A 25,342-nucleotide genomic window follows, 5' to 3' on the forward strand; every position below is an offset into this window, starting at 1 on the left:
GTCTTTCTTTTAAGGTTTGTTAAATCAACACGTTTTAATTGTTCATTTATATTAAAAAATATATATTTAAGATTTCACATTAATCAGTGTAATTAAAAATGATAATATTTTTTTTTTGTTGTTCGAATGTTTAGGCTTGAATTTAAGAATTGATATAAGATGTGTTAGACAACATAAGATCTCCAGAGTGACGGACGCACTTCATCTATATGAATATTATGAACCAACATGCATCATATGAATACATTTTTCTAACGAAAGGGAAACGAAATTCTTAAAACTGGCAAAAAGATGAAGACATTATTTATAAAGATCATTGAAGTGTAAATGTTACAGTTTAGGAGGGATCATAAAGCAGCCTACGACTACACGCTATAGACATGGTTATATTTCTCGGAAATACTATAACACCTAAAAATGAGTTGGTCGCAAACAAATTCATGATACGGAAATATCTCTGATGAAGACAACATCAAGTTCCTCGGACTCTCCATGTTCTCGTTAGAACCGTCGCATCCATTCTCCAACTCTTGAGAATTAGAAATACACCCCGAGACCGAGATTGCCTTCAAAGAGGTTCACAATCCAACTGCTAGACATTATCATGAAGATGGCTTTTTACTCTTTTTCTTGACAGTTTTGGCAATAGCATCACAAATCTCTCTTTTCCGTTTATTGTTACTGTTATTGTCATTGCCATTGTTGTTGTTTAGACCACCTGCAACGGCTGAACTCTTGCCTTGAGCTTCCAGAGCATCCTTCACAAAAAACTTCAACCTCCATAGGGTAGATTCCCTCTGCATACGAACCACAATGCACTCGTTTACTCATTTTGTTACCAAGCAATTGTAATGAGAATCTATAAGATGGGAAATACTGGCCAGCACCCATCAGGAAATCTAAATGATGACCTGAGCATCAATGTCAAGGTCCACCTCTTCAGCAGTTGATTGGAAGCATGGATTACTTTGAGCAACAATCTCCAAGGCCTTGGTTAGATCTTCAGGAGACAATTTGGTAAGTGCTGCCCCAAGTTTTCTCTTCTCTTCGGTAGTAATTTTTCTGAAAATAACGTTCTCAGCATAAGTTTTAATTGCTTCGGTAGTGATGCAAAAGTAATGAGGCATCCAAAACACTAACCCAATCATGTTATTGAAGACAGAACAACAACAAATGAAGGAAAACTGGATTTTGAAAGTTTTAACTACTCTTTCAAGTTAATTCTAAGTATACCTACCACCAGTCAAAATGTTGATACAAACCATTTTCCAAATTTTTGCAGTGCATTTATGCATTAAACAACATAGAAAATTAAGGTTCTTTAGGCCATTCACAAGCTAATGATAGAATAATACAATAAATCACTTCTATATATGTTGCCCAGTGGTTCAGAAATTTTTTTTTTTTTTTTTTGATACGTAAGAGATAAATTTTATTAATATGAATGAAACAGGCCTAAACCATGTACACAGGAAGTATACCACAGGACACCTAAATACATTCTAAGAGCGATGAACTAAAGACAAGAAGTCATGAATATTAAACCAAAGCAATAAGGTATTTAGAAAGAAATTCTTCAGCTCCACCACTGTGCGTTCCTTGTCTTCAAAACAACGCGCATTTCTTTCCATCCAAATGCACCACATGATACACAACAGAATCATCTTCCAAACTGCTACCACTTGATGACAGCCCTGCAATTTGCTCCAACAGCCCATCAAATCCACCACCCTTAAAGGCATTACCCAAGCGACGCCAACCCTCCGAAATATCTCATCCCACAACACCCTTGCTACTTCACAATGTAATAATAGGTGATCCACCGATTCTCCATGCTTTTTGCACATGTAGCACCAATCCATCATTACACATCCTCTCTTCCTCAAATTGTCTGTGGTCAAGATCTTTCCAAGAGCGGCATTCCAAATAAAGAAAGCAACTTTGGAAGGCACACGAGACCTCCAACTGTTCTTCCAAGGGAATGGAGTATGGTCCCGTGTTATCAAAAATTTATAATACACCTTAACAGTACATAACTTATGCTCCCTAGACCTCCACTTCAAGCTATCGTGTTGTGCCCTAGTAGTCCCCGAGAAATGTAATAGGCTGAAAAAGTCAGTAACCATATCTAGTTTCCAATCGTGAAAATCCCTATTAAACAGAATATTCCACTGATACAAACCATGAGAGAATATCCGCACATCAGCTACTGAAACCTTCCTATTAGCTGCAATACGATATAAAGCCGGAAAAACCATTTCCAATGCATGGTCTCCACACCACATATCCCGCCAAAAACTAATTCGGTTGCCCTCACCGGCTACAAAGCGAATATGATTTTCAAAACATATCCACCCCTTCCTTATGTACTTCCATAACCCCACTCCATAACCCCCTATCACTTCATTGGAACACCATCCGCCCCAAGCAACACCATATCTCGCATCTATAGTTTCCTTCCACAATGCTCCCCCCTCCCGATGATATCTCCAAAGCCATTTCCCCAATAGTGCTTTATTAAAGGTTCTCAAATTACAAACACCCAAACCACCATTCACAATCGGGGCACATACCGTCTTCCAACTAACCAGGTGAAATTTCTTCTCCTCCCCTATGCCTCGCCATAAGAATGCCCTAAAAAGTTTCTCAATCTTATTCACCACCCCTGCAGGCATAGCAAAAAGATATAAGAAATACGTGGGAAGGTTAGTGAGTGTACTCTTGATAAGAGTGAGACACCCCCCTTTTGATAAATACACCATTTTCCATCCCACCAACCTTTTCTCTATCTTCTCCACCACCCCATCCCATATAGCCCTACTCTTGAAAGATGCACCTAACAGAAGACCCAAATATTTCAATGGTAGTGAGGACACCCTGCAATCCAAAAGGCTTGCTAGACTGCGGATATTAGGAACCTCACCCACAGGTACCATCTCAGATTTGCTAAGGTTCACCTTAAGCCCTAACACTGCTTCGAAACAAAGTAACAATGCTCGTAGAGTTTGGACCTGACTGCTATCCGCTTCACAAAATATCAGAGTGTCATCTGCAAAAAGAAGATGTGAGATGAAAAATGGGCCACCAGAGCCATTTCCCACCTTAAACCCTGATAAAAAACCTCCTTCAACAGTAGCCTGCACCATCCTACTCAATGCCTCCATAACAATAACAAACATAAGAGGAGATAACGGATCTCCCTATCGCAAACCCCTCGAGCTATCAAAAAAACTAGCAGGGGTACCATTAACTAGAACTGAAAATTGGGCAGTTGAAATACAATGACTCATCCAAGAAATCCACCTATTTCCAAAGCCACACCTCTCAAGCATGTACAAGAGGAATTCCCAATTCACATGATCATAAGCCTCCATGTCCAACTTGCAGAGAATCCCTGGGCTTCCCTCCCTCAATCTACCATCGAGGCTCTCATTTGCTATGAGCACCGAATCAAGAATATGTCTCCCACGAATAAAAGCATTCTGAGGCTTGGATATAATATTTTCCAACACTAGACTTAGCTGGTTAGCAAGAACTTTCGAAATAATCTTATAAACACTACTAACCAAACTTATAGGACGAAAATCCTCAATACTTGAGGCCCCATGTTTCTTGGGGATGAGAGCAATAAATGTCGCATTTAAGGATTTTTCAAACTTCTGAAAAGCGTGGAATTCACTGAACACCTGCAAGACATCACCTTTCACTACATCCCAACAAGTTTGCAAAAAACCCATTGAGAAACCATCCGGGCCTGGCGCTTTGTCCTTAGCTATACCAGAGATGACCTTGAAAATCTCTTCTTCATCAAACGGTCTCTCCAAAACACTCACAAATTGCGGATCAATTGCCTCAAAAGACAAAGCATCAAGTTTCGGCCTCCAATTTGCCAATTCGGTGAGAAGAGTCTCATAATAATGTGCAACATGATTTTCTAATTCCTGAGGAGAGGATAACATCTGAGTACCAAAATGAAGTGATTCAATAGCATTGTTACGACGATGTGAATTAGCCACTTTGTAAAAAAACTTTGTACACCTATCACCCTCTTTCAACCATAGAGCCCTAGATTTTTGCCGCCACGATATCTCCTCTGACAATAATACCCTCTCCAACTCTACCACAACCGTGCTCTTCCTCAATAATACCTCCTCCGCGACATCTCCCAATAATTCCCTACCCTCTATATCCTGCAATTCCACCAACAAAGTGGACTTCTGATTGTCTGTGTGACCAAAAACTTCCAAATTCCATTTTTCAGATCTAGTTTTAAAGCCTTAAGCTTACCTGCTAAAATGAAACTTGGAGTGCCACTAAACTGATACGATGCCCACCATTCAAGCACCGTCTCTACAAACCCATTCGCTGTCAGCCACATGTTCTCAAACTTAAAGTACTGGCGGCCCCTGTGAATGCCCCCACAATCTAAAAGAATGGGAAAATGACCTGAACTGACTCGAGGTAACCTTTTTTGACTTACTTCTGGATAGTGAGCTTCCCATGACGGAGAGACAAGGAATCTATCCAACTTCGACCAAGCCCGGCCATTAGACCATGTGTACTCACCCCCCACCAAGGGAAGGTCCATAAGGTCCAGATCAAAAATGAACTCAGAGAATTCTTCCATAGCCCTAGTATGCCGATGATGACCTGAACGTTCACTAGGAAAACGAGTACAGTTGAAATCACCACCCATACACCACGGAACATCCCATAAAGAGTAAATACCCGCCAATTCCTCCCACAACCTTCGCCTTTCACTGTCCATATTTGGACCATAACACCTTACAAAAGCCCATTCACATCCATCATTCACATCTTTGAATAAAATCAAAACTGAGAACTCACCAACACACTCCTCGATCGCCTCAACCACTCTTTTATCCCATATTAATAACACTCCACCTGAGGCTCCCAGTGAGGCCAAATAAGACCAACCCACATGTGAGCATCCCCATAAACTACGCACAATGTTTCTATCAATGAGGCTCAACTTTGTTTCTTGTAAACATACCACATCACCCTTCCACATCCTCAATAAAGATTTGATACGAAGACGTTTATTACTATCATTGAGTCCCCGTATATTCCAAGATAAAATCTTAGGCTTCATAAAAAACTTAACTTGCCCCTCCCTTTCGGTCTATCCCTACCACTACTCCCTTCCTTGACATCATAATTAATGGAACACGTTAAACGTTTAAGTTCCCTATCCTGTTTTGTTGCTGATTTTGAACGGCTAGCTTCAATAGCCGCTACAAGGGCCATAAATTGCTCTTCATAACCTCCAAAAGAAACCCCAAAAATATCTGGAAGCTCCTCTACCTTCTTGAAAATCCAATTAGACGAGCAACTCCCATAATTAGAACTGGGAGGAAGTGTACAAAGAGGAGTCGCTGCCCCCTCCTCGCCTACACTGTCCTTGGAAAACAAAGACAGTTTCGAGCCCCCAACTGAAATCACTGAAATTGGTTCATCACTTGAAACCAACTTTTCAATGACAATATCTTCCCCAGCTTTATTCCCTTTACAAACATCCATTTCCAATGTTGTAGCCCCAGAGTCATCTCTCGATAACCCAAGATCCGTCATCACAGGTAGCACCTGCACGGCATCTTGGCCTTCACTCTCCAAGAACGACTCCGTCTGCCCACCCCCCAGCTCCACCTCAAGAGACGACGACGTTACAACCTCACTCACAGTCTCCATCGCTCCCGGCTCCATCTCTAGCTCACCATCCTCCATCCCCTCCCGTCAGAATAACTCAACCGGCCCACCCAAGTGATCGACAGAGGCCGGCGAAAATTTCTGTGCCGGTGGAGGTGCCGACAAGCCACATATCGGCACCCCAGGAAGCAGACTCGGTTCCTGACCCAATATTTCGGAGGGAGCCCGAGTTATAACCCTCCAAGCCTTCGTTTGGCCTGTAACCCGGCCCATCCCAACGCCCCTCATTCCCGAATTACACTGCCCACTCTTAGGGCCCGTTACTAAGCCCATATCAAACTTCATCTCTACCTTACCCTTGACGCATCGTTTCATATAACTGATTTCCTCTAACACTTTTCCCATTTTTTCCTCTAAGCCAACCAGAATCCTTAGAAAAGTTTCCTCATTAAGCCCCAACACGTCTCTGCACAGCTTCTGGTATGGGCGCGACTGACTACGCACGTCTTCTCCCTCGCGTCTCTGCACAGCTTCTGGGATGGGCGCGTCTGACTCCGCAGCACTAACAGCTCGATTCACTGCCTGCTTCTGAAGCACCTCACTGTAAGACCTTGCACCTCCTGTCGTCGACGATGGAGCAACACCACCATCTCCTCTGATCATCTTCAAGTTACCTGCCTGAGCAACAGGAACTACTCTAGTCCTGCACGAAACAGAGGATGCATGGAGCTCCATTAATGTCTCTCCAAAGTTTTTCCACCCCTCCCCCTTCCTCCCTTCCGGCACAACAATCAAACCTCTCCTCTTATCCCGACCAAACTCCGACAGAGACAGGAAACTACCATTATGATTATGTCCCTTCCGCATCATTAACATCGTGTCTCCTTTTCTACGAGTTCTTAAAAACTCATGAGCACCCCTAAACACTGCACATTCCCTCACCATAGAACCCAGCCACCCCATAGCATCATTATCTAAAGCTATGTATTTCACTACACGGTGACTACTTTCTATGATTTTCCACCACCTATCATTTTCCCTCCTGAACTCAAAAGTTTCTGGTCAATGAAAACCTCATTGCATCTCCCCATCTAATCCAACCCACAACGAAAACCCAAAGCTTCACACGATACGTTAAGTTTAACACAGAGCAAAAGCCATTAATGAATCCCCAACAAGCAGCAAGAAAAACCAAAAGAAAAAGAGAAAACGGAAAAATTGTACAAAGAGAAAATATTTAGGAGAGAGAAAATAAAATCCTGGCCTTTGTACTTTAACATGTATTCCATCTATATGCTATGGATCCTGAACCTGTGTGTTTGGCAATGTCTTCTGTTAATAAAAGCTCGTGCATTTTAAAGTCCCCCCTCCCCCCCCCCAAAAAAAAATAAATAAATAAATCTAATCTAGAGCACATCAAACTCAAAAGAGTCATTGGCCCGGTAGATAAAGCATGGGAAAATATGATTCCAGTTTGATCCATTACCTTCATTGGATGACATAACTTTCAGAATTACGGCAAAAACAGAATTAAACTTGTAGGGAAAAGGCAAATCCACATCAACATGCACATGTTCACAATCATAATCAACAAACAAATCCCAAGTTAATGCTGCTTTTGTTGGTCCCAATGGTTAGATTAAAAGGAAAATTTTATATAATATAAGTTAGCCTATAAAGCCATATTTTGCAGTATTAGATGATGCCATGGAACAAACCTGCACTTTTGAATAACCAATTCCCGGAGATCTTCTAAATGCATATCAAGCTCATCCAGCTGAAACAAATTCATCGTGGTGCATTGGAACAAAGTCCTCATCAGATTCCCAATGTATGATGATTTTTTTTTTTTTTTTGAAGGATAATACAATGAGAATTAATCAGACTAGAATGAGATAAAAAAAAAAAAAAAAAAAAAGGCACCTTCAACATGCTTGAAGAAGCTTAGATCTATGAATTATATCAAAAGGCTTGTTTAGTTTCAAACATATCCTAATAAGAAGCATGTGAAATTTTAACATACCTCATTACTCAAATCTCTCGCCATTTTGGCATGAGCAGCCTCCTGAGCAAGCTGCATATCAAACTGTGCCTCTGCTTCCTCCACTTCTCGTCTTTTTTCCTGCAAGCACATTACTACTAACATTATAGATCATAAACTAAGATTATTTACCATACCTTTAATCCAAGAATGAGCCGCTCATGTTGGGAAAGAAGTTACCTCTTCAGTAACTTTAGGCAGAAGTTGCAGCCACTTCTCCTCAAATTTTTCCAGCAAAGTTTTGGCCATAACATGAACATCACTTCTCTCATCATTATATTTCATGGCATTTTTGAAAACCAACCTCACATCAGCACATATTTCCCGAACATTCTTATATCCGGTACCATCCTTGGCCTCCATTTGATTTTTAATTGTACTGAAATCCATGGGCTTATCAATTACCTATTATTCATCATCTAGAGTGAATTAATTAAATGCACATACAGAAGAAATTTAGGAACAAGAATGACAAGGCAATCAGGGACAGACTGTCAAATGTGAACCAATGGAATATCCAACGATAAAGCTTAAGACCTTTTTTTTTATGACAGGGGAACCACCCCACAGGTGGAGCCCTTAGGACTCACCCATGGAACCTAAACCCCCTAGCACAGCAACCCACCGCCATGGCCTCCCACTTAAATCGCAATTTGATCCCAGGTGGAATCGAACCTGTGACATGGGACTCATGCACACAAGTTCGCCCTTACCACTTGGGCTACCCACGGTGGGTCTTAAGACCTTCTACTGACATACTTAAGCTTAACGCTATCAAATGTGTATAGGAATGCAACATCACAAAATTACTTTTATGATTACTGACGTACTTTGAAAATTAAAAAAAACGAACTTTACCTCATAGTAGTCATGCAGCTTAAGACCTTCTACATCTACAGGTTCCATAAAAGGCCATGCCCACTTGTGTTGCATAATCTGGAAGCCAAGGCAAATGCATGTCAGGAAAGATGAAACAAAATGCACCTATCATTTTGAATCTTACAGCATCTAGTTGATGGTCCTTGGCATTGGTGCAATTTATAGCCAAGACAGTCCATGTGTTTGACTTCTAGAATATAAGAAAGAATAAAAGTACAGCATTTATATATGCCTCTCCTAGATGCGAGAGGAAACTTGATTAGTAGAAAATCAACTTGAAGAGAAATACCACGAAAAAATTTATGGATAATAAGGTGCATCATTTTTGTTAATGTTCTAATATACAGCCCACAAAAACTAAAACTGCAACATAATTGCCCAGCAGATCTTTTTGATGACGGGGGAACCACCCCACGGGAAAGTCTTTAGGACTCATCTATGGAACCCAAAACCCCAGGGAGACTAGCACAGCAACCCACTGCCAAGGCCTCCCACTTAAGTCGCAGTTTGATCATAGGGAAATCAAACCTGTGACATGGGCTCATGCACACAAGTTCGCCCTTACCACTTGGGCTACCCATGGGTGGGTAATTGCCCAGCAGATCTTGTTAATCTAATAAGTGAATTTCAAACAGAGGGCATATATAAAGATTGTTATCCAACTAAATTAAAAGAGAAAAAGTTGACATCCCTTAAGTTCCCAAAATGGATGGTAAATAGACTTCTGCATGGACACAAACAAACACAACAGAGACGCACACATGCACATACACATCTACAGATACAAGAGAAATCATATATCTAGATATATATGAGATCGCGAAAAATGCCTTAGCATAAATATATGACAGAATCTTTTACCTGGCGCAATATTGTGCCAAATTGGCGCATGAGCTCTTGCATTCTCTTTGCAGCAGCTGCTTCTCGACGTGATGCATCTTGCTGCTGCTTCTTGATGCTTGGAATATGTTTCTCCTTATCTTTATCCTTCACTATTGAGCTACCTTTGGATGTGCTAAGTTGCTTTTTACTCGTACTCGAGTAGAACTGTTCTATCTCATTCGCTCTCTGCTCAAGCTGCAAGGAAAAATGACATACTAACAATCTTTATAAATGTAAAAGAATAGACTTAAAAATGACCCAACATGATTAAAATAAACAGCAACGCATTATTATATATGATTCTACGCTAAACTCAATACGCAAAATTATAGCAGCATTCTCTGGATATGAAAAAGCACATGCTTATCGTACATCCATCAGATACCTACAGGCTACAGCCTTATTTGTTTTACTTTTTAGGAATTGTTCTTTCTCCTTTTTTTTTTATGAGCAAGGAATTGTTCTTTCATCTGTACCATAAAATCTTGATTATGGAAAATTATCTACCATAAAAAATCTTATTCAGGGGTAAAAAACACAAACAAGCAACCCCCCCCCCCCCGGCGGAAGAAGAGATGTTATGACGGGTTTTTAAGTGAATAAGTAAATAATCAAACGTAGAATGAACTTTTTTTTCTATGCTGTAGATAGTTACATTTTTTTTTTATAAGTAAACTGTAGATAGGTTAATTTATAAACCAAAAGAGGTGTAAACAGGAGACCACCTAGAGCAAAACAAAGGAAAGGAAAAACAAAAAATAAGTCTTCACCTCTATATTGCAGGGTAGATAAGGGCAACCTACACACCAACTCCCCTTAAAAACTCTACTCCCACATAAAAGGGCCAAATACAGTCTCAAAAACCCCGGCACATTTGTGTTCCGCGTAGATTTGACAATAAAAAACAGCAATCAATCAAGACACAAATGTTATAAGCCAATAAACAGTGAGAAAACCAATGCAAAAAACCATTAACATGTTTAAAGTGGTATTCTATGTTTTTTTTTTATTTGGCACCGGGTGTCCAAGAACAACGTCCCGACTAACTGTGATATTCTATGTTATTATTTCGCAGCAAATACTTATAAAAAAATCAGTACATATCAGCATCATAAGATCCTTACAACTGGCTATAAAGTGAAGAATGGGTTTAGATCTCTTGAAAATTAGAATATTGTATATCCATGTAAAGAACTTCAACAGTGTTCTAAGGCACCCATCGTCCAAGTCAACAATATTGATCCTCCATTTTTCTGTTCAATACGCCAATTATCATGACATGGAGGAAAATTTTATTTATGAAGGACACAAAGGCATTTGTGTACAGATTGACCAGCAACCAAATTGTAGATGTCGCACTAACCATCTTTTAAGGAACTGATACGGTAGTGAATTACAAGTTTGAGTTGGCAAGACAATAATCATAGAAAGCATACTATTGAAACGTGCTGATTGATTATTGCTTGCTGAACGTGACATAAACCAAATAAAAAGCCTAAGACAATTTATTCCATTGTTTAAACCTGAGAAGAAAGTAACGACTTTGAAAAAAAAAAAAAAGATAACATATGGAAAGACGCCTAGTATTAATTGCGCTACATGTATTTTTACCTTGTCAACCTTCCCAAAAATTTCGTCAACGTGATGTCTGACGCCCTCACTCCCTGCAGCAGTATCATTAGCAATATTTCCTATTTCAACATTCCTGACATCTGGAATTGGTACTTCCATGGACATATCTGATAACAATTACAGGATCATTATGTATTAGTCGCTTAATGGGAATCTTCTATGATGGTAGATGCATTGAGACAAAATTAGAGAAAAGAAATTCAAACCCAATACTCACATGTTCATTATTACAGACAAGAGGAAACAAAAACCTCCGCTGAAATTAGCTGAGTACCACTATTTGGTTCAATTGAGTTCAATCCCCCCCTTCCCGGGCGGGAAACTACTTATCAAAAGGGGGAAAATAAAGAAACCTTGACGGCAAAAAAGATAGAAATCAAAATTTCTTTTCTATTATTTTCCTTAAGCAATAAACAGAGATTTTCATCTAGTGAAAATCCAAGAGATCTCGCTGTCGAAACTAGTACATAGTAATTTAAAAAAAAAAAAACATTTGAAGGGGAAAAAATGATGGTTGAGGACCTGAGGTCCCCGTCTAGTTGGAAAAAATAAATAAGATTATCATGAAGCTTTCTTAATCAATCTTTGAACTTCTACAGACAGAGAACATAAGGAAATCGATTCCAAATAGCTAGAGATTAAATCGTTTGCAAGCCCGAGCATGCATTCTACTTATATTTTGGATGCGCATACATATAAATATATACATACAGTACAGCACATATTCGTCAGCGTATACATAAATACATACAGAGATACAGAGAGATTGATAACAGGAAGAAGGACCCTAAATGTGATGCGCAGACGATATCTATTTACTGTAGCGAAGTTTGGGTTTTCGGCAGCGACTGTGTGTGTGAGGTTACTCTGCTGGCGAAACTGAAGTGCTGATCCCAGCGACGTCGGCTTTTTCCTGGTTTTTGTTTAGGATTACTAAAACGCAGTCGTTCTCTTCCCCCTTGCTTCTTCTTCTTTTCGGTTTGTTTTTCCTCAGTTAACAACCTAACAATGGCCGCTCGGTTAAAAAAATTTAAAATAAAAAAATGGCCCCTTGCACTCGATAGTCGATAGTCGTACAGATAATACGACTGTCGTGGACGTGGTTAAATTGTGCGGGTAATGAAAAAAAGAAAGATAGAATCATAAAAATACAAAATGAGCTCTGTAGTATATACGGTTACACGAATGAAGTAATTCTAGAGATCTAAATCCTTTAAAAAGAACAATCAACAATTATTATTTCATCATTTTTTTCTATATTCAATTTTGAAATGTGCAACCTCTACATTTTATCTTTAAGATAAATAGAGGTCATTATAAAAAAAATAATTTTTTCACATGAATATCATATTTATTTAATTTTTTCAATTATCGCACACTGACTGCAAATATCATTCTTGTTATTTATCATCCCTTTTTTGTTTTTGAAAGGATATTATTTACCTTCTGTTATAATATTAAACCAAATGATCTATAAATTATCTATTAATTTTCACTTATTTGATGTTATATTAATAGATAGTGAAAATATAATTATTTAAAAAAATGTTAAAATAATAATAAATAGTGTTTCTCAGTTAATCGATCAAGGCAGTGAACAAACTTGAAATCATGATGTCGTTTCATAGACAAAGTATATTCTTTCTTTTGGGAGTTTTTTTTTTTAAATTATATTAATTAAGTTGATGTAGTTTAAGTTATTGGGTTTGAATTTGGAGGTTCAAAAAAATGCTTTTAACAGTCTAAAAGGTCTTTTGGAGAAAAAATAGTATCTTCGGTAAATTTATAAAAATTGCTCTAAATATTTAAAAAACTACAAATCCACTTTTTAAAAAATTACCAAATTTAAATTTTTGTTAAAATGTTTTTGCATGTAATGTTTTTTAAAACCCGCTTTGACTAATTTTAAAAACTTTTAGGTACATATTTACTAAACAGTCAATAATTTTTAATAATAGAGCTTTTTAGTAAAGCTCTATAGTTAAAAGCGCTATGGTGTAAAGCTATATATCTTGCCATAATCTTAAACAGCCGTTTTAGTGATCAATTCTGGAAGGTACTTAAAAATAAGTAATATTACGTATAGTCTTTATTTTGGAGATTGTAATACAAGTCTAGATAATTTTATTTTTAAATTTTTTTAAAATTATAAAAATATCTATCTTAAAATTTTTTTCATTTAATAAAGGGCATGCACGTACAATTTTTAAATAGGAACTACAAATAGAATTTATCTTTAAAAATACTTTATATTAACCTGTATTAGACTTTGTTATTATTATCCAAATCATTCTACTTACAAATTCATGTGAACGATATACTCTCCATGTTGCTCTGGAGTATAACTGAATCAAATTTTATTAGGTTACTAGCATGATAGGTAGTCGTCCATATCGATTTAAAAATATAATTTTTTTAAAATTATATAAACGGGACTTTGTATATCAATTCAATTTTACAATTTATTGTTTGGTCTCTTGTTTTCGAAAATAGGCTCTCCTCTCTATCCAATCGAAATGAATAACGTTCATTGAGGTATAGAGCATGCGATTTTATTTCATTCATATTTTTCAAACTTAAAAATGACGATAGAAGGAAAATGATTTATATAGTTATACAGTGTGTAAATTTTATATACTCAATTAAAGAATAAATTTGAATTAATGGTGTGTAACTGTGTCGGATTTATTTCGGATTCGGATCCGGATAAGTCTGGGTAGTTATCCACTCGGATTGGACCCGGGTGGGTAAAATGAACCCAGATCCTGTATGTAACTGGTTATCTATAATCGGGTCTTATTTTAAAAAAACATAAAAAATAATTCAATTTTTTTAACTTTCAAAATAAAAAAAAAAAATTATATATAAAAATTATATTCTAATAATATTTTAAATTTATAATATTTTTATTCAATTTTTTATCTCGCATCTCTCAAAACTGCATAAAAACATTTTTAAAATAATGTAGGTTTGTAGGCATCACAATATTATTTATTTTCTGTATTAATCTAATTAGTTATGATTTATTATTATTTATTTTATTCTGTATTTTTACATTATGATGTAACAACAATATTATTTAATTTACATTTTTATTTATTTTATTTAAAAATCTTTTAAAAAATGTTTAAATTATTATTTTTTTTAATCTAGGCAATTTAAACATGATATTATAATTTTTTCTAAAAAAAAATATTTTTTAAAATTTAAACAGAATTTTTTTTTTAAGTATTAATAAATCCGGTTACAATCCGGATATTCGGATTTATATGCCAAAAAAGGAAAAAAAATCCGGATATATCCGGATTGAATGCAGTTATCCGCCCGGATTATTCAGATTAATCCAGGCGGATTAGAATCTGAATTCGGTTGCACATCCCTAATATGAACCTATGTGAAAAGTTTAACATTTTTATATTGAGTACTATTAAAAAAATACAAAATTTGTACATCCTAAGATTAAATTTAATATTACTCTTTATATTTTATAAATTGAAACAAATAGAACATCAAAAGTCAAAAGTTAGATATTTTATTATTTTTATTGAAGCTAAGGCCTAAAGTAAGAAAGAGATAAAAATACAAAAGAGTTCTACAATGGTTATAACTACATGTATGAAGTAACTATAGAGGTCTAAATAATTAAAAGGACAACCAAAATTTGAATAATTTACATATCATCATCTAATAATTTACATGTATGAAGTAACCATAGAGCTAAGGTCTCGTTTGGATAGTCATATGAGATAAAATTATCCGTGAATAGAAAAGTAAAATGATTTATGAATAGTAATCAAATGATTTGAGTTAAAACGTTTTATGAGATTTTGAGATAGGAGAGAAACAAATTTGAATAAAAATCTTATAAAATTAAAATATTATTAGAATATAATTTTTATTTTGAGATTTGACAAATTTTAATTATTTTTTCTGTTTTGTTTGGAAGTTTGAAAAAATTAGAATGATTAAATGAAAAGTTGAAAATTTAAAATTGAAAAATATTTATGTTTGTACTATTTAAATGTTGAGATAAAATGAGATAAGAGCAACTTGGAATCCAAACAGGGCCTTAGACTAACTTGGTTATACGTCAATTTTCCCAATTTGGTATTGAAAGTAAGATTTTGGACCCACACCATATGTAGGATAATGTTTTCTAATTAACTATACCAAAATACTCCAATAAATTTATTGAAGTGCAGAGAAAATTGATTCGACGATCAAGAAATTTGTTTTAAAAATTTTTGAAATACTATATTTCCATGAGTAAATCTTAGAAATGATCGGGTTGTTTTACTCCAAACAGCAGCCCTCCAATGGGTGGTCTCCACATAGGCTAAACACTTTATCTATCATGTGCCCCATTGCAGAAGAAACTAAAAACAAACCCAACTCCTAATCATGATTTCTCTCCCACTGCAGGATAGATGAAAAACAAACCTAGCGATCTCCATGACTTGTTCTCTCCCTCTTCGTCACGATCGACGACAACCCATCTCTTTGTCTTTGCACAAGGAACGCGAGCCCTTCCTCTCCACCATGAGCAACTCTCCCCTTCCTTGATTCATCCAGAAATCTCCCTCACTGTCAGCCCTAATCATGACTCTCCCAGTGCAGTCGACGACGTCTTTCTGGCATCAACCCAGTGCCACTGACGACGAAAAGAGGCAACATTGAAGTAAGACCATATTGACTTTGACCCATTAACCATCCTTGCAAAAAAAGGTAGCTCTCAACCACTTGGGTTTCTACAAGGTAAAAGTTGAGGAAATTGCCCATACCCAAAAAGATCCAAGCGGCTTGAAATATGCCCCTAGCTAACTAAACCCTCATAGGTGGTAAGGCAACAAAGAGAAATAAGCTCCCACCCAAGAAGGTTAGCATGAACAACAAGTGCAAGTTGCCATTCCTTAAAATTGTAAGTTTGTGTAAGAAGTCTAGAGGGAGACCCAAATTCACAAGTCTCCAAAGCTCACTATACATTCGATTGTAAGAGGGAGAAAAATCAACTTTTGGTTTCAATGATTTTTTTTTTTTTTCAAAGAGAAGCATGTGTTAAAGTATAGTTTGTTTCAAATAAAAAGAGATGCTTTTGAACAAAAAAAGGACAAGATTTTAGAGTCCAGGCACTACAATGTTGCGCATGCGGCAAGATTTTCTAATTTTTCCTTACACAAAAAACTTCTCCAAGAGCAAGTTGGAGATGAAGATGGATTTGCCGCATGCTCAACTAGGCCTCTATCTTAGAATAAATACCACAACCTAACAAATCAAAATTAAAATGAAATATAAGGCAAAATACACTTCAGGGAATGTAATTACAGATGATACCTCTAGAAAATATGCAATCCTAAGGCCACAAAACTGCAATAGAAACTTCTCCAAGAGTAAATTGGATATGGAAGAAGGGCTTTATGCTATCAGTAAAAACTATTCCAAGAGCAAGTTCAAAAACTTACTATCAGAAAATTAACCCAACAAACGATAGCAAGAGGGCAACGTCGACGATGGTGGGCGACGACAGCAAGAGAAGAAGAAAGCAACGAACATGAGGGGTCAGGCTTAGTGGTCATGCAGATAAATAATCCAGTGTGATGCACTTTTTTAACTTAATATGGAATAACCCATGTGTCAAAATATGATTGGTGTCTACTATTGGTTGAAAAACAACCAGACTGCTCCCAAGCGGCTCTGTATTTCCATACATATGAATAAATCAGGTAAAATATAAATAAAAAATAACATACAAAGTAATGAGCTAATTACTAAAAGCCTAGGAGAAAAACAAGAGAAAATTAAAATAATGTACTCGAGCTCAGCGTCACTTAAATAATTCAAATAAACAAAAATCCATGGACAATGATTCCATCCGTGAGCAGACCGGATCCATCTAAAACCCAACACGTGCGAGGACCGGATCCACCTTCATATCACACGTGTGGGAAAACATCCAAAGGACGCCCGAGCCAGCAAGTTCGCAAGGTGGGACCTACACCTCAACGGCCGTAGCAGCCCCCAATGACTCCTTCCACCTCCGCTCTTACCACCGACTATCACCGATTCATCTCCACCGACGACCGGGAACATCGGTACCGGGGCCCGCCGACCCTGCCTCTTTCTAATCTCACTTAGCTCCATCTCCGGCCGAATCTTTACTGGCCCAATAAAAACCTTGTGCTTCCTAGAACAACTGTTCGTATAACGGTAACTTCCGGTTACCGGAGCCGTATCAGGCTTCGGACCTGGAACCCGGAGCGAGTTGGAACGAATGGCGTTGGTGAATCCAGCTGAGTGCATGATATGGGCTTTGTCGAGAGACTCTGATCTCCACTTTGACTTGGTTTGGAGATTATAAGCGGATAATTCTTTCTGGTGCATGATTCTGCCGCAGAAAATTATGGCGTCGATCGCGGGTTTCATTTCTGCGTTCGGGTTGGTGGAGAACTCGAACAAATCCGGTCGTGACGGAGAGCATGAATATATGGGAGAAAAAGGGTCGGATTCGGTACTTTCTTGGTCGTGAATGGAAAGGTCGCAGAGAGAGAGCACGTCTTCCTCCAGTTCTTCGAGGTCTTGGAGATATGTTTTCCCTTCCATTTTCTGTAGGGCTTCTTTCTGTTCAGGAATGGTTGGAGCAGAGGATCAATGAGATAGGAGGGAGATTGATGGGGAGTAAAGAACTCGTTAGTTGGTGTTTGATGGAGTGGAAGAGCCAAGTTATATAAAAGGAAGAGGAAAGGGATGGGAGAGAGGATCCACAGAGAAGCCCGGCTTCTAGAACAGAGGAAGAAGATTTCTGGGCTTCTAGAGGAGAGAGAGAGAGGGAGAGAGGACGCGTCATTGAATGAGTGCTTCTGGAAGATAAATATTGTTTCTTTCTTTGTAGCTTAGGAGTGAAGTTGGTGGTGGTTGAAGAGAGTAGATATATGAAGTGGGAGAAAAGAAGGAGAAGACCGAAGCACGAGATAATCCGTTACTACTTACTAGAAGGAGAAGACAAGACAAGAACGGAGCAGGAAGATCTGACCGATACTTGAGGAACGAGGCAGGCAGGTAATCCCCTTTCATTTTCAACGATGGAATATGGATTGGTCTTCTAGAGAGAATAAATAATTAGGAAGAATTATTTACTGGTTTAATACGTCTCCACTCTGCGTGTCGAAAAAAAAAATATTATTAATAAATCATTCTAATATTATGTATTGCCGAAATAAAATTGCGTTTTGCTAAAAGGCCTAATAGGGCCGGTCCATCCATGATTAATCCACTACAAAAAATAGAGGGCCGATCCAGCGCCAGGCCCAAAAAAAATTGATTAGGGGCATTCCGAGAATTGAACTCGGGACCTCTCGCACCCTAAGCGAGAATCATACCACTAGACCAAATGCCCTTTTGTCTAGATGTCATTGATTTTTTTCTTTTATATCAAAGATCCTTTTTCAGTATAGCCTTGATCCTCTGAATCAAAATAAAAAGCTCGAGCAATGACCAGGACGGCTCTCCTTCTGTTCCGTTCGCAATCCAAGCAATTGATCTTGTCCAGAAACTACTTCGCTTCAGGTTCTTCTCCGTACTCCTTCTCTCTGCCATGTCCTTTTTCGATTCTATTTTTCACTTTCGTTTCAACCTAAAGATGGAATTCCTGATTGCTTTGGTTTGAAGTAGTTGCCGTCCTCGGAAAGTTCGTCGGTTTCCTCTCTCTCTATATATGATTGAAAAAACTTTTGGAACTCAGTGTGATCTTAGTGATACAGTGTGATCTCATCTCACTTATCTCATGTTTAAATTCTCATCTTTCTCATCATTACAACCTTTCATCATTACAACTTTTGGAACTCTGTCCAAAAGACTCATCTTACGGTGTTACTCTACTCACCACTGCAACCTCTCTTCGTACTGCTTCAACCTCTTGTACCGCTTAATTAACACATTATTCAATTGATGATTCGTCAGTGATCATGAAGCAGGCTTCTATCCATTGCATGGGATTCTCACCCATGTATATTGGAGCAATTTGAGAGTGTAAACTTAATAACCAATTAATTATGGTTTAAAAACCAGATGCCATTTAAAAAAATCAACTGGTGACATAATAGTAGTTAGTTGAAGTGCCACAATCTTGATGACCAATCATTTCTCCTCCTAAATCAGTGAGTCAATTGGTTGGCCCAAAGTAGTATGCAAAGGCTTTCTTCAAGTCAGATTAAAAAAACTGAGTTCTTTATTTGTTTCCCTGTTTCAGACAAGAAAAAACCTGAGTTCAGTATGGTTAACGACTCAATTCACTTTTACATGTTTTCTATATATCTATGTATATGAGAGAGAGAGAGAGAGAGAGAGAGAGGAAAGGACACTTTCGATGACCCATATATGATTGCGTTAGAGCTTTAAAACTTCTTTGCACATGCCTGTCAACAACTAGTATAGTATATTTGTCAGCTATACCGTCTTATATTTTTTCTTACTTACAAATCCTCATCCCCAAAGTCTCCCTCTTACCCCACCACTCTTATGAATTCGATGAACTTCATGATCTTACCGTTAGGTTGCTCGCTGTTATAAGAGATACATAATTTTGACATGTACTGTTCACCAGCAATAAGTTTCTACGTTCTTCAGTTATCATCCATCTAGGTCTGGAGCATGGGCTCATGGCCTGAAGCCTGTGTTGGGGAAATCAACACAGCGGAAGGGATAAAAGCGGTAATAAAAGAGTACACTCTACGCACTCAGTGACACCAAGAATTTAACGTGGTTCGGCAACTGCCTACATCCACAGAAAAGAGCTTCACTATTAAATAGTGGTATACAAGAAAATATTACAGAGGAGGAGGATCATACTCCACTCAACTCAACTCTCTTCTTTTCTCTCAGAGCTCTCCAGGCTCTCTCTCTTTTCTCTTCTCTTCCTTGGGTGTGAATTGAAGCTCTCGCATGGAGCTTCAATTTATAGGCGACGATTGTGTATGAATGCATTTAATTTTGCATTCATTTGCTGGACGTTGGGGCGTTGAGCGTTGGGGAGATGAGTGCTGAGCAGTCAACAATGACTGCTCAGGGCATGGACTTCAACAAATTCTCCCCCTCCATGCCCATTTACCTAGATGCTATCCATTCCAGCTATGTCTCTACATAGTTCAAGCTTCTCACTTGTAATCACCTTCGTCAGCATGTCTGCTGGATTCTCTTTCGTATGGATCTTCACAAGCTTCAATAGCTGTTGTTCCATCGCTTCGCGTATCCAATGATAGCAGATATCAATATGCTTGGTGCGGGAGTGGTACATTGAATTCTTGCTCAAATCTAGAGCACTTTGACTATCACAATGTACCGTATAGTCTTCTTGACTAACCCCTAGTTCTTGGAGGAAACGCTTCATCCACAACATCTCTTTTCCAGCTTCCGCTGCAGCAATGTACTCTGCCTCAGTTGTAGATAAAGCAACACACTTTTGCAATTTAGACTGCCAAGAGACAGCTCCTCCTGCAAAAGTGAAGAGAAATCCTGAAGTAGATTTCCTGCTATCCAGATCTCCTGTCATATCTGAATCTGTATAGCCTTCCAAAACTGGTTTAGCTCCCCAAAACACAAGCACATTTTTGATGTACCTTTTAGGTACCTGAGAATCCACTTGACTGCTTCCCAATGATCCTTTCCTGGATTTGAAAGGAATCTGCTCACCATGCCTACAGCATGAGCAATATCTGGTCTGGTACAAACCATTGCATACATCAGGCTTCCTACTGCTGAAGAGTAGGGAATTACTTTCATTTCTTCAATCTCTTTCTTTGAAGAAGGACACGAGCTCTTGCTCAACTTGAAGTGGTTAGCAAGTGGAGTATTGACTGGCTTAGCATCTCCCATGTTGAAACGTCTGATAACCCGTTCAACATATTTTTGTTGTGATAGCCACACCCTTTTGACATTCCTATCACGAACAATCTTCATGCCCAAAAGTTGTTGTGCTGGGCCTAAGTCCTTCATGTCAAAGGACTTGGATAGCTCCTTCTTTAGTTTGTTAATCTTGGACCTATCCTCACCAACGATTAACATATCATCAACATAAAGAAGGAGTATGACAAACTTGGCATCCTGGAACCTTCGAACATAGACACACTAATCTGCAACAAGTCTCTTGTAACCATGACTCATTATGAATGAGTCGAACTTCTTGTACCATTGCCTCGGCGCTTGCTTGAGGCCATAGAGACTCTTCTTTAGCTTGCAGACTAAGTGATATTTCCTTGGAACTTCAAACCCTTCTGGTTGCTCTATATAGATTTCCTCCTCCAAATCTCCATGGAGAAAGGCTGTCTTCACATCCATCTGTTCGAGTTCCAAATTCAAGCTGGCTACCAATCCGAGTATGACTCGGATTGACATCATTTTCACCACCGGGGAAAATATCTCGTCAAAGTCAATTCCCTTCTTCTGTTGGAATCCTTTGACAACCAATCTGGCCTTGTGTTTTATCAGCTTTCCTTGGCCATCTTTCTTTAGCTTGAACACCCATTTGCTCTTTAGGGCTTTCTTTCCTTCAGGAAGTTTCACCAACTCATAAGTCTGATTTTTCTGCAAAGAACTCATCTCTTCTTGCATTGCCTACACCCATAGGCTTCTATCAGCATGAGTTTGAACTTCCTGGAAGCTCTCCGGCTCCCCCTCATCAGTAAGCAGAATATAGTCTGATTCCGGATATCTCATCGACGGAATCAATAGGCGGCCTCTTGCCGATCTTCTTGGTTGAGCTTCATCAACCAAAGGAGGTTCATCACCATCTAACCCTTGTGGTGGTACACCAGCTGCTGGTGGAGAGGGTTCTTGCTCCCCTGCTCGACACCCTGAACTTCTTCTTCTGCTTCTGGATCTCGATCCTGCATATCCTCATTATCTGTGGCGAACTGTAATGGTGCAGGATGTGTATAGGAACTAAGCTCTACTGACATCGAGGAAGCTTCAGTTCCTATATGCTGGTTTTCATGGAACACAACGTCCCTACATCTGACAATTCTCTGTCACTGGATCCCATAATTTCTATCCGAATTCTTCATCTCCATATTCAACAAAGATACATGGAGTTGACTTGACATCGAGCTTCTGTCTCAGCTCCTTGGATACGTGTGCAAAGGCTTTGCACCCAAACACTCTCATGTGAGAGTAAGAGACATCTTTTCCAGACCAAACCTTCTCAGGAACTTCAAATTCTAGTGGTGCGGAAGGTGATCTGTTGATCAAGTAACAGGCAGCACGAACAGCTTCACCCCAGAATGGCTTTGTTAACTTAGCCATACTGAGCATGCATCTTGTTCTTTCAATGATGGTCCGATTCATTCTTTCGGCTACACCATTGTGCTGAGGGGTATATGGGACCGTCTTCTCATGTCGAATACCGCGATCAGGGCAGTATGCAGCGAACCTTTTGGAAACATATTCTCCTCCATTGTCCATTCGCAGGCACTTCAACTTCTTTCCCGTCTCTCTTTCCACTAGGGTGTGGAAATTCTTGAAGTGCTCGAAGACCTGATCCTTTGACTTCAAAACATATACCCAGACCTTTTGTGAAGCATCATCAATGAATGTCACGAAATATCTGTTACCTCCCAATGACTCTTCTTCCATGGGACCACATACATCAGAGTGTACCAGACTCAACAACTCTGATCTTCTCGTAGAGGAATTGAACGAGACTCTGCGTTGTTTGCCAAACAAACAGTACTCACAAGGGTTTAATGCTATTCCTTTGGCAACCTTGATGAGTGCCTTTTTCGCAAGCGTATCCAACCCTTTCTCACCCATGTGTCCGAGTCTCTTGTGCCACAGATTTGGTGATGCCTCGTCTTCCGCTGCATTGAGGCTATCAGCATCAATCTTCACATGGGTCTTGTACAACGTACCGCAAATATGTCCTCGGGCGACGACCATGGCACCTTGTGACAACTTCCAAGTGCCATTGCTGAAGTAGCTGTCATAGCCCTGTCGATCAAGGGCTGTTCCCGAAATCAGGTTGAGCCGAAGGTCAGGAATGTGTCGAACATTTTTCAACACCATGGTACAACCAACGTTGGTTTTTATCTGCACTTCGCCAACTCCCACGATCTTCGAGGAACTGGCGTTTCCCATCCTTACCGTACCAAAGTCTCCTGCTTTGTACGTAGTGAAAAATTCACTATGGGAAGTGGCATGGTATGATGCTGCTGTGTCTACTACCCACTCAACATCATGGCTTGCAACGTGCAGACACGTCTCGTCACTGGTGGAGAGTATTGCCACATCTCCCGAAAGAGTGACAAGGGTTTCACCATCTTCTTTCTTCAGCTTACTGCTTTGACCTTGCTCCCTTAAAAACTTGTGGCAGTTTTTCCTTATGTGGCCTTCTTTGCCACAATGGTAACATTTCATGTTACCCGTCTGCTGATTCCTGCTACTGCTGGACCTTCCACGTGGTTGAGACTTCCCTCTGTTTCTGCCTCCACTTCTCCCTCTATCATCACCTCGAGGCCTTTCTCTACTCTTGGTGACAAGGACATGAGTTTGATTCATGCTTGTCTCTTTTCGTCTGGCCTCCTCATTAAACAGGGCATCCTTAACCATCGCCATGGTAAGTTTGCCATCTGGAGTAGAGTTACTGAGGGAGACCACCAGCGTCTCCCAACTATCTGGTAATGAACTGAGAAGTAGCAGGGCTTGTTCTTCATCGCCAAGATTCAGGTTGACGGATCCGAGCTAGTTAACTAGGTTTTGAAACTCGCTAGTGTGCTCGGCAACAGAGGTGTCGCTCTTCAACTTCAAGTTAACAAGCCGTCTCATCAAGAGGGCCTTGTTTCGAGCAGTCTTAGCTTGATACATATCCTCTAACTTTTTCCAGAGGCTATATGCATCTGTCTCCTGGGCCACGTGGTGAAAAACACTATGGTCAATCCATTGTCTGATCTGACCGATAGTCTTCTTGTGCATCTTTCTCCACACTTGATCTGTTACTTCATCTGGCTTCTTTCCTTCATCTTCCAAAGGGTCAGACAGATCTTTACAGTTCAATAGATCCTCCATCCGAGACCTCCAAAGACTGTAGTTTGAGGCAGTCAGCTTTATCATGGCGCCTGATGCTGAATCCTCCATGGATTTAGACTGATTCTAAAGATAAAATGCAAGTACAGGATCTTTGAAGTGGAATATCGCAAAACGGACAGCACCGTTGTGTCCGGAACGATTGATTTTGTTGGAAACGAGTCTTGTTTCGTCAAAATCGGACTCAGATAGCACAAGGAATGAGCAAAAGAACCAAAACAGGAACACAGTCGCGCGTGCAGCACGTGGCGCGACTAACAGCGCGTTGGCTCGTGTTATTCACGCGCCAGAACCTCACTGGAGCGCGTGTAACTAACGCGCTTACTGGGTCAATAGAAACGTCAGGCGTGTGAACTTCACGCGCAAGGGAGTCTCTGTAGCGCGTGCGGCGCGTTCCGAGAGTGGGTATCACGCGCTCGTACCTCACCTTGGCGCGTGCGGCGCGTGTCGAGAGTGGACTCACTCTCCGATCTTCAGACGGCGCGTGGACGAGCGTGCGGCGTCCGTCCGGCCTCTGGTTTTCACTGCTTTTATTGTCTCGATGAGACAAACACAGTGGTCTGCTCAAATTTGAAAACTGAGCTACACACTAAAAACGAGTTTTCTGAAAAAAAAAAACTCTTCCCAACAACCGCTCTGATACCACTTGTTGGGGAAATCAACACAGCGGAAGGGATAAAAGCGGTAATAAAAGAGTACACTCTACGCACTCAGTGACACCAAGAATTTAACGTGATTCGGCAACTGCCTACATCCACAGAAAAGAGCTTCACTATTAAATAGTGGTATACAAGAAAATATTACAGAGGAGGAGGATCACACTCCACTCAACTCAACTCTCTTCTTTTCTCTCAGAGCTCTCCAGGCTCTCTCTCTTTTCTCTTCTCTTCCTTGGGTGTGAATTGAAGCTCTCGCATGGAGCTTCAATTTATAGGCGACGATTGTGTATGAATGCATTTAATTTTGCATTCATTTGCTGGACGTTGGGGCGTTGAGCGTTGGGGAGATGAGTGCTGAGCAGTCAACAATGACTGCTCAGGGCATGGACTTCAACAACCTGAATGCCAAACCCAACTTCAGTTTTGCCATTCTAGGTGCTGCCGCTCAAAAAAGATGGGCATCTCAAGCCACCAAAGAAGATGACAGCAAGATCAGTATTGGTCCTCGTAAAAAGGG

The 25,342-nt window shown here is 39.4% G+C and overlaps 1 protein-coding gene, 1 long non-coding RNA gene and 1 other non-coding gene across 4 annotated transcripts; all 3 read right to left on the reverse strand.

Annotated features, from left to right (window-relative positions):
- Positions 1-281: 281 nt before the first annotated feature.
- On the reverse strand, positions 282-12,133 carry LOC121264469 (transcription factor GTE6-like). Of its 2 annotated transcripts, none has more exons than XM_041167651.1 (9): positions 11,954-12,133; positions 11,081-11,207; positions 9,449-9,664; positions 8,567-8,644; positions 7,889-8,113; positions 7,691-7,789; positions 7,386-7,444; positions 912-1,062; positions 282-797 (listed from the first exon to the last, which is right to left on the reverse strand). In XM_041167651.1, the coding sequence occupies exons 2-9, from the start codon at positions 11,204-11,206 to the stop codon at positions 603-605; spliced, it is 1,149 nt and encodes a 382-aa protein (XP_041023585.1). In that variant the 5' UTR covers position 11,207; positions 11,954-12,133; the 3' UTR covers positions 282-602. The 2 variants fall into 2 exon arrangements, with proteins under 2 accessions (XP_041023585.1, XP_041023594.1); XM_041167660.1 differs by having other exon boundaries at positions 11,081-11,206; positions 11,853-12,133.
- Positions 12,134-18,419: 6,286 nt separating this feature from the next.
- On the reverse strand, positions 18,420-18,491 carry TRNAP-AGG. The gene has a single exon. It is a non-coding gene; the product is annotated as a tRNA-Pro (tRNA).
- A 955-nt stretch (positions 18,492-19,446) lies between these two features.
- LOC121264480 lies at positions 19,447-25,330 on the reverse strand. The gene is made up of 2 exons (XR_005940504.1): positions 25,224-25,330; positions 19,447-19,764 (listed from the first exon to the last, which is right to left on the reverse strand). It is a non-coding gene; the product is annotated as an uncharacterized LOC121264480 (long non-coding RNA).
- Between the last annotated feature and the right edge of the window lie 12 nt (positions 25,331-25,342).

The sequence above is a fragment of the Juglans microcarpa x Juglans regia genome, chromosome 1D (genome assembly GCF_004785595.1).
Source record: "Juglans microcarpa x Juglans regia isolate MS1-56 chromosome 1D, Jm3101_v1.0, whole genome shotgun sequence".
Taxonomy (NCBI): domain Eukaryota; kingdom Viridiplantae; phylum Streptophyta; class Magnoliopsida; order Fagales; family Juglandaceae; genus Juglans; species Juglans microcarpa x Juglans regia.